At 41.6% G+C, this 10392-nt stretch overlaps 1 protein-coding gene across 1 annotated transcript; it reads left to right on the top strand.

The window, feature by feature from the left end:
• The first annotated feature begins 659 nt into the window (after positions 1-659).
• LOC115006261 (ras-related protein Rap-1A) lies at positions 660-7526 on the top strand. Its single transcript, XM_029428389.1, has 7 exons — positions 660-793; positions 1271-1339; positions 1864-1920; positions 2002-2142; positions 2815-2958; positions 6322-6432; positions 6915-7526. The coding sequence occupies exons 1-6, from the start codon at positions 737-739 to the stop codon at positions 6409-6411; spliced, it is 558 nt and encodes a 185-aa protein (XP_029284249.1). The 5' UTR covers positions 660-736; the 3' UTR covers positions 6412-6432; positions 6915-7526.
• The last annotated feature ends 2866 nt before the right edge of the window (positions 7527-10392 follow it).

Below are 10392 nucleotides of genomic sequence, written 5' to 3' on the forward strand. Positions count from 1 at the left end.
TCCCTTCTCCTTCTCTCTGCTCCTCTCCCTTCTCTCCCTTCTCTCCTCCTCTCGCTCCTCTCGCTCCTCCTGTAATGAGAAGTTATTTGCAGCTCCGGACCTCGAACACACTGACTCGCACGTTCAGGCTGTATTGCACTTTATTGGCGCCACGTGTTCCGTAGGCGACGCATGTGTTACATTAACGCACATCTTTGTAAACATCTTCTGCACAATAACATTAAATAACTGCCTCACAATCAGAATTCAGTTTCCAGTTTTAATTCAGATATCCTGAATTTATTTATTTTACAGTAGTGCATTTATTTTATTGGAATTTAGTTTTTTTAATTTCTTGTACAATGTTTTATGTTATCTTTTTATTTCTCGGGTGTTTGTTTGCACCTTTCCTCCCAGACTAATTCCTTGTTTCTGGAAACTGACTATTCTTCCTAAAAGTACTGTTGGTTCTTCTTAAATGCTTTGTCAGGTTGGAATCAGCAGCTCTGAATCTGAGGATGTTTGAATCCTGCAGCTCGTCTTCATTTGGTGTTTTTAAGGCGACGCCCCCGTCGCCATGGCAGCTGCAATCCCGTGGTAGTGGGGGGGAATCACAGCTCGTGTTTTGGCAGAGAAACACCGTTTTGATGTGCTGATGTCAGTTCTGTAGACTCACTGTAACAAGAGTTATGATGTTTAAAAGCAGAGTGTCTTGTGTCTCTTCAGACTCTTGTGCTGACCAGTGACGTCGTCCACCATGCGTGAGTACAAGCTCGTGGTTCTGGGATCGGGAGGCGTCGGGAAGTCTGCTCTGGTGAGCGATGGCCGTCGCAGTCGTGTCGTAAAATGCTTTTCTTCACATGGTTATGATGCACGTTTAAAAAAGAGAGAAATACATATTCTATAAAGTTATTAAATGTTTCAGCGCTACATAAAGTGCACTGTGTTCTGCATATGATATATTCTGGGATGTAATATTTCATAAGGTCCAGAATATAAGACATGAAACTGGATGATGACGATGAATCTTAATATTTGTGTTTATATTTTGGGATATCGTTACGATGACGTTTGATAAATTGTTTAGTGGTTTTTGATTTAATAATAAAATGTCTGGATCAGAGGTTTTGTGTTTTTCTTTGATATGTTGGGAAGAACATTTTGCAGGTGATGCTATACAAGTATAATGCTTATATATACAAGTACATGTTTTATCTTTGGATGCATCACGATAGAAACACGATAATAATATACTGTCTTGATGATTTCCTTTTGCTTCTGTCACGTTCAGACAGTCCAATTTGTGCAAGGCATATTTGTGGAGAAGTACGACCCCACAATAGAAGACTCGTACAGAAAGGTGAGTGAATATTTCAGAGGGCGCTGCGACGTGTAAACGATGCATCGGTTTCTATTTTCTCTCAAATGACTGTTTGATTCAACCCATTGATGTTTATTATAATACCGTCTGATTATTCTATTAAATCTGAATTTGGAGGAAACGCAGCTCGTCTGACATTGTAGAGGGCTTTTATTTTGAAATTCATCTTCTGCTATTTTGAAGTGATATTGGTCCTTGTTTAAGTTTGACTTATTATTCACACAATTTAAACAAAAAATAAATGTTCAAATACAGTTTGCAGGCGGTAGTGTTAAATAAAATCTCATTAATTTATTGTCTGAATCATTAAATGAATTTGAAATGCAGCGTGTGACATTAAGTTAGTTCTGTGAATATAATGTAACTGTAGTCCTGATTATTTAGCTTTTTAACAGTCTTATAATGCTGAATTCATCCCCGGACTGCATCCCACGCAGAACACGCTGCAAATACATCCAGTGTTTTCAATACACCCCCCCCCCCCTTTTGTTTTTCTCCAACAGCAAGTGGAGGTGGACGGGCAGCAGTGCATGCTGGAGATCCTGGACACGGCTGGAACAGTAAGTGTGATGGAGATATAAATATATGTGAATATATAAATATAGAACATGCTGCTGATGCCGCTCTCTGTGGATGTGCAGGAGCAGTTCACGGCGATGAGGGATCTGTACATGAAGAACGGTCAGGGCTTTGCTCTGGTTTACTCCATCACAGCACAGTCGACCTTCAACGACCTGCAGGACCTCCGGGAGCAGATCCTGCGAGTGAAGGACACCGAGGACGTGAGTGACGAAGTCCTTCAACGAGTTCTCGTCTCTTGTTACGGTCAATGAAGTGACGAGTGTCTTAACTGTTGTGCTGTAAAACTTACGGCTGCAGCTAACGATGCATTTCATCTTTCTTCATTAGTGGTTCTATTAAATGTCTGTTCTGTCACTTCAACATGAAAGAAACGCAGCAGAAACTGAAATCAGACTTTAAATGATTAATTATCAAATCAGTTGCCGATTATTTTTCTGTCTGTCGACTTAGTGATTAGTCGACTTGGTTGCAGCTTCAGCTGTTGGTAGATTGTACTGAATGTATCAGATGTAATTAACCTTTATTGATCCAGAGCACAAGGACATACATAATAGATACATTAATAGAAGGTAAGAGGTATATAAGAATCTAAAATATATATTCTATTCTTAGCATTAAATGTTTCGAGCGCTCCTGTAACTGACCTGTCGGCTCATCTCTCCCTCATTAGAGTCTCTGTGGGAGAGAGGGCTGAGCGGGGGGGGTGTAAATGTCAGAGCTGTTAGACGCCATCTCCTGGTTCAGAGGGAGGATGTGCAGTGTGCTGAGAGCTTTATTTATTCAGAACAGGACTCAACATCTTTATTCATATCTGTCTGCGTGAAGATTTAAATACTGTAAGAACCCTCTTAATGTTTCCTTTAATCCTTCAGGTTCCAATGATCCTGGTGGGAAACAAATGTGACCTGGAGGACGAGCGTGTGGTGGGCAAGGAGCAGGGTCAGAACCTGGCCCGCCAGTGGAGCAACTGTGCCTTTTTAGAGACTTCAGCGAAATCAAAGATCAATGTTAATGAGGTGAGTCACTGTCACTGTCACTGTCACTATTACTGTTACTGGTACTGTCACTGTTACTGGTACTGTCACTGTCACTATTACTGTCACTATTACTGTCACTGGTACTGTCACTGGTACTGTCACTGGTACTGTCACTGGTACTGTCACTGGTACTGTCACTGGTACTGTCACTGGTACTGTCACTGGTACTGTCACTGTCACTGGTACTGTCACTGGTACTGTCACTGGTACTGTCACTGGTACTGTCACTGGTACTGTCACTGGTACTGTCACTGGTACTGTCACTGGTACTGTCACTGGTACTGTCACTGTCACTGTTAGTGTTACTGTTACTGTCACTGTTGGTGTCACTGTTAGTGTCACTGTCACTGTCACTGTCAGTGTTGGTATCACTGTCACTGTTACTGTTAGTATCACTGTCACTGTCAGTGTCACTGTTAGTGTCACTGTCACTGTTACTGTTGGTGTCACTGTTACTGTTGGTGTCACTGTTACTGTTGGTGTCACTGGTACTGTCACTGGTACTGTCACTGGTACTGTCACTGTCACTGTTAGTGTCAGTGTCAGTGTTACTGTTACTGTCACTGTTGGTGTCACTGTTAGTGTCACTGTCACTGTCAGTGTTGGTATCACTGTCACTGTTACTGTCACTGTTACTGTTAGTGTCACTGTCACTGTTAGTGTCACTGTTAGTGTCACTGTTGGTGTCACTGTTACTGTTGGTGTCACTGTTACTGTTGGTGTCACTGTTACTGTTGGTGTCACTGTTACTGTTGGTGTCACTGTCACTGTCAGTGTTGGTATCACTGTTACTGTTAGTGTCACTGTCACTGTTAGTGTCACTGTTGGTGTCACTGTTACTGTTGGTGTCACTGTTACTGTTGGTGTCACTGTTGGTGTCACTGTTACTGTTGCTGTTAGTGTCACTGTTACTGTTGGTGTCACTGTTACTGTTGGTGTCACTGTTACTGTTGGTGTCACTGTTACTGTTGGTGTCACTGTCACTGTTGGTGTCACTGTCACTGTTGGTGTCACTGTTGGTGTCACTGTTGGTGTCACTGTTGGTGTCACTGTTGGTGTCACTGTTGGTGTCACTGTTGGTGTCACTGTTGGTGTCACTGTCACTGTTAGTGTTACTGTCACTGTTAGTGTTACTGTCACTGTTAGTGTTACTGTCACTGTCACTGTTGGTGTCACTGTCACTGTTGGTGTCACTGTTAGTTTTGGTGTCACTGTTAGTGTCACTGTTGGTGTCACTGTCACTGTTGGTGTCACTGTCACTGTTGGTGTCACTGTCACTGTTGGTGTCACTGTTAGTGTCACTGTTACTGTTAGTGTCACTGTTAGTGTCACTGTCACTGTTAGTGTCACTGTTAGTATCATTGTTAGTGTCACTGTCACTGTTACTGTTACTGTTACTGTCACTGTTACTGTCACTGTTAGTGTCACTGTTACTGTCACTGTTAGTGTCACTGTTACTGTCACTGTTAGTGTCACTGTTACTGTTAGTGTTAGTGTCACTGTTAGTGTCACTGTTAGTGTCACTGTTAGTGTCACTGTTAGTGTCACTGTTAGTGTCACTGTCACTGTTACTGTCACTGTTACTGTCACTGTTACTGTTACTGTCACTGTTACTGTCACTGTCAGTGTTAGTGTCACTGTCACTGTCACTGTCACTGTCACTGTCACTGTTACTGTCACTGTTACTGTCACTGTTAGTGTCACTGTCACTGTTGGTGTCACTGTCGCTGTTACTGTCACTGTCACTGTTACTGTCACTGTTACTGTCACTGTCACTGTTACTGTCACTGTTAGTGTCACTGTCGCTGTTACTGTCGCTGTTACTGTCGCTGTTACTGTCGCTGTTACTGTCACTGTTACTGTCACTGTTACTGTCACTGTCACTGTTAGTGTCACTGTCACTGTTGGTGTCACTGTTAGTTTTGGTGTCACTGTCACTGTTGGTGTCACTGTCACTGTTAGTGTCACTGTCACTGTTGCTGTTAGTGTCACTGTTACTGTTAGTGTCACTGTTAGTGTCACTGTCACTGTTGGTGTCACTGTTGGTGTCACTGTTAGTGTCACTGTTAGTTTTGGTATCACTGTTGGTGTTACTGTTAGTGTTAGTGTCACTGTCACTGTCACTGTCAGTGTCAGTGTCAGTGTCACTGTCAGTGTCACTGTCACTGTTAGTGTCACTGTCACTGTTGGTGTCACTGTCACTGTCAGTGTTGGTATCACTGTCACTGTCAGTGTTGGTATCACTGTCACTGTTAGTGTCGGTATCACTGTCACTGTTAGTGTCACTGTCACTGTTAGTGTCACTGTTGGTGTCACTGTTACTGTTGGTGTCACTGTTACTGTTGGTGTCACTGTTACTGTTGCTGTTAGTGTCACTGTTACTGTTAGTGTCACTGTTACTGTTAGTGTCACTGTCACTGTTGGTGTCACTGTTAGTGTCACTGTTAGTTTTGGTATCACTGTTGGTGTTACTGTTAGTGTTAGTGTCACTGTCAGTGTCACTGTCACTGTCACTGTCAGTGTCACTGTCAGTGTCAGTGTGTCACTGTCAGTGTCACTGTTAGTGTCACTGTCACTGTCAGTGTTGGTATCACTGTCACTGTTACTGTTAGTGTCACTGTCACTGTCAGTGTTGGTATCACTGTCACTGTTACTGTTAGTGTCACTGTCACTGTTAGTGTCACTGTTAGTGTCACTGTTGGTGTCACTGTTACTGTTGGTGTCACTGTTGGTGTCACTGTCACTGTTGGTGTCACTGTCACTGTTGGTGTCACTGTTAGTGTCACTGTTAGTCACTGTTAGTGTCACTGTCACTGTTAGTGTCACTGTCACTGTTAGTGTCACTGTCACTGTTAGTGTCACTGTTACTGTTAGTGTTAGTGTCACTGTTAGTGTTGCTGTCACTGTTGGTGTCACTGTCACTGTTGGTGTCACTGTCACTGTTAGTGTCACTGTTGGTGTCACTGTCACTGTTGGTGTTAGTGTCACTGTCACTGTTGGTATCACTGTTGGTGTCACTGTTACTGTTAGTGTCACTGTTAGTGTCACTGTTACTGTTGGTGTCACTGTTACATAATTCTGTCAAAGTCTTTTAAACGTGTTCAGTTCTCCAGGAAACCTTGCGATGCTTGAAACAGACTTTTGAAATATGAAGATAAAACTTCTGAGATTAAAGTCTCAGCACATCGTGTGTGTGAGGATCCACCTCATCACACACATTTCCATACATCCCATAATAAACTCTACAGTTTGAGAGATTTGCTGAAACGACGTCGGTGACTTTGAGACGTTTGTTCTGTGATCGCTGGAGTTAAATGTGAAACCCTGAACTTTGTCTCGTAGATTTTCTATGATCTGGTGAGACAGATCAACAGGAAAACACCGATGGAGAAGAAGAAGACAAAAAAGAAGTCCAATTGCACGCTGCTCTAAAGACGGCGCCTGCAGCTCCAGGTGAGGGGGGGTGGGGCCTGCAGCTCTAGGTGAGGGGGGGTGGGGCCTGCAGCTCTAGTTGAGGGGGGGTGGGGCCTGCAGCTCTAGGTGAGGGGGGGTGGGGCCTGCAGCTCTAGGTGAGGGGGGGCGGGGGCACCTGCAGCTCATGAAAGTATCTCCACCTGCTGGTGTTGTAATTGTACTTTAATATTACATGCTGCATATTCTGCCCCTTTCTTTGTTTTATTAATACACAGTTCTAATGTATACAGTAGTACAACAATAAAACAGTTTAATAGAATATTATTATTATTATAATATTGTTATCCATACACCACTTTTGTAGCAATATTTCTTTCCCCATATATCTGCTGAAGTTGACTGTAAATCCAACTTTTAAAGCTTATTTTAATTTTAAACATAAATGACACAGTGCAGGTTAAATGCAGGAATAATAAATGTGCATGTAATAGTTCATGTTCATCTTCATCTTCTTCTTGCAGCATCGTGTAATGAAGTGTTTCCAGAGGATCGAGCTGCGTTCAAGTCTCCAGAGAAACTTCTGCTTTTAATAGTGAAGAAATCCACATTTGTTTTGTATCGTCGGCCTGACAACCGTTTGTTTTTATTAGTGTTCTCCTCCACGGTGTCTTTCTGAGACCACGGGTTTAAATCCAGTTATTGCAACTAAAATGTTTTTATTAAATAACATCGTTTTGTGACGTTTGCAAGAAGAAACGTGTGAAATGTTCTCGTACGTTTGTGCACTAACCGTGTGCACAGATGCATCATGGTCCAGAAGTTGCTCGCTCCTGCTGACGGGGATGTGCGTCGATAACATCTTTCCTAAGTGACTTTGTTTGTTATTGAGCTGCAAGCCTTCCATATTTCCCATAATATATTCTACTTCCATTTTTGCATAATAAAGCTAAGGAGCTTAGTGTCTTACAGACTGAAGGGACGTCGTGCTGAACATGTGTTGAACTCACGACGTTGCTTCAGATCGTTTTACAGCTTTTATGAATGATTAAATTTTAGTACATTTTCATTATTTTCGTCTTGATTCTTATCGTCCGAGTGTTAAAGGATTATAGAAATGGGGAAATTATTCTAGATGTTTTTAGGACTTGTCTTTTTATATTAGAAGTTGAACCTCTGATAACGTGTTGCCATAGAAACGCATGAATCCTGTTTCTCATCTTCACATCTGGAGCAGAATTGAACTTTTACTGTTTCCAGCAGTTTGGGACAAACACCTGCTGTTTCCATGGTTACCTGCTCAACTATACAAAACAATTCCCCCTTTTAATATTAATATACAGAAATATATTTCATAACAAAGGCCTTTCATGTCATTACTCGTGTTTTTCTTGTGTAAGTAAAACAAAGTATCAAAATAAGAATGAATAAATGAAGCGCTTCAGAAGAAGGAAAGAAAACATCAGTTTTATTTAACACAATATGAAGAAGAGGTTTAAGAACTAAAGCTTGAAATGTAACAAAGTGTTTCCTGTTTCTGAGCGGAGGCGCAGAAACCAGAGTGCTGATCCTCAGAGCGACGTGAGAAGAAGTATTCACATCCTTTACTGCAGTATCAACACTGGTACTACTGGTACTGCAGTATCAGCACTGGTACTACTGGTACTGCAGTATAATCACTGGTACTGCAGTATCAGCACTGGTACTGCAGGATAAGCACTGGTACCACTGGTACTGCAGGATAAGCACTGGTACTGCAGGATAAGCACTGGTACTGCAGTATAAGCACTGGTACTGCAGGATAAGCACTGGTACCACTGGTACTGCAGGATAAGCACTGGTACTGCAGTATAAGCACTGGTACTGCTGGATAAGCACTGGTACCACTGGTACTGCAGGATAAGCACTGGTACTGCAGGATAAGCACTGGTACCACTGGTACTGCAGGATAAGCACTGGTACCACTGGTACTGCCGTATCAGCACTGGTACTACTGGTACTGCAGTATCAGCACTGGTACTGCAGTATAAGCACTGGTACTGCAGTATCAGCACTGGTACTGCTGGATAAGCACTGGTACTGCTGGATAAGCACTGGTACTGCAGGATAAGCACTGGTACTGCTGGATAAGCACTGGTACCACTGGTACTGCAGGATAAGCACTGGTACTGCAGGATAAGCACTGGTACCACTGGTACTGCAGGATAAGCACTGGTACCACTGGTACTGCAGGATAAGCACTGGTACTGCAGTATAAGCACTGGTACTGCAGGATAAGTACTGGTACCACTGGTACTGCAGGATAAGCACTGGTACTGCAGTATAAGCACTGGTACTGCTGGATAAGCACTGGTACCACTGGTACTGCAGGATAAGCACTGGTACTGCAGGATAAGCACTGGTACCACTGGTACTGCAGGATAAGCACTGGTACCACTGGTACTGCAGGATAAGCACTGGTACCACTGGTACTGCAGGATAAGCACTGGTACTGCAGTATAAGCACTGGTACTGCAGGATAAGCACTGGTACTGCAGGATAAGCACTGGTACCACTGGTACTGCAGGATAAGCACTGGTACTGCAGTATAAGCACTGGTACTGCAGGATAAGCACTGGTACTACTGGTACTGCACTGAAATACTCCTGCAGAGGTTCTCCTCCACAGAAACACTTTCTGCCTTTTTGTTTTTCTTATGAAGCTAAATATGAATTTAACTTATATATAATATATATATATATATAATCATCCTGTGACTAGGATACTAGTATAGATTATATAAGTACATTATTATGAATGTAAGAGCTCGTTGAATATTAACTAATGATTATTTTCATTTATTATTAATCTTTAGTGATCGGAGATGACGAACAAACATTTCCGAGCCCAAAGAGAAACCTTCACGATGTTTTGTTTAAACCTTCACGATGTTTTGTTTAAACCTTCACGATGTTTTTAATCAATGGTGCAAAACATAAATACAAATGATTCAAAGTGAAGCAAAAAATCTGAAACCATGAAAAATGACTCAAAATATCAAAACAGTTTTATTAAATTATCTCAGTTTATTGTTTCAACTGTTGAGTTTAATTTATAAGAAAACATTTTATAAACTTATGTACATCTATATGTTTTGTATGCAAAAATACTGAAACATTTTTACATCAATAAACAATGTAAAATGCTAAAGATTAAAACTTGTAGTTTTCCTTTTTTCTTTTCATAAAGTTTATATTATATTTGTGTTAACGTTATTGGTAAACATTGATCAGTTATGTTGCAGCTCATTTTAAATACTTTATATAACTTTTGAGTCTTTTATAGCTTTTATTATGTTTGATATACTTCTAATTATTTATTTATCTTATATATGTACTCTAAGTGTCTGTACAACACACACACTTCTGTGTGAGTGATAATAATAATAATATATCATTACTCATCTTGTATTATTAGTCTGCTATAAAGTAGCAGAAAGTTTGATGCTTAAAGTTATTAAATGTATTTTCACAGACATAAATCACAAAGTGATTATATTAAAAACATAAAAGAGACACGTGCATGTTTAAAGAGTAATACTAGAATCACAGAATAAATACATAAACATTATTAAATGTCTTTATCAGCTGGGTTATTGATATTATTAGATTTAGTGTCGTAATCTGAGTACTTCTTCCACACAGCAGGAGGGTTCCTGAAGGCCCCCTGCATGAGCTCGTGCTACCTGCGCACGCATATACACGCGAACACCTGAGGCCGCAGCTGCACACACTCGTCCCAGCAGAAGCTGCAGCTTTAATATCGTCGCAATTAAAATCCTATTTCTCTGAATTATCGGCGCTGATCGATGAGCGGCGGTGACTCCCCCATCTGGCCCCCCCTCCTCCCTCCCTCCCTCTCACGCATGCATACAGACCGACAGGCTACGCGACCCCCCCCTCCCTTCCATCATTTTCCCATCTCTTACTCACTCTCTTTCCTACAACAAACATGGCCGCGAAA

This window comes from Cottoperca gobio, unplaced genomic scaffold (assembly GCF_900634415.1).
Source record: "Cottoperca gobio unplaced genomic scaffold, fCotGob3.1 fCotGob3_74arrow_ctg1, whole genome shotgun sequence".
NCBI classification, from domain to species: Eukaryota; Metazoa; Chordata; class Actinopteri; order Perciformes; family Bovichtidae; genus Cottoperca; species Cottoperca gobio.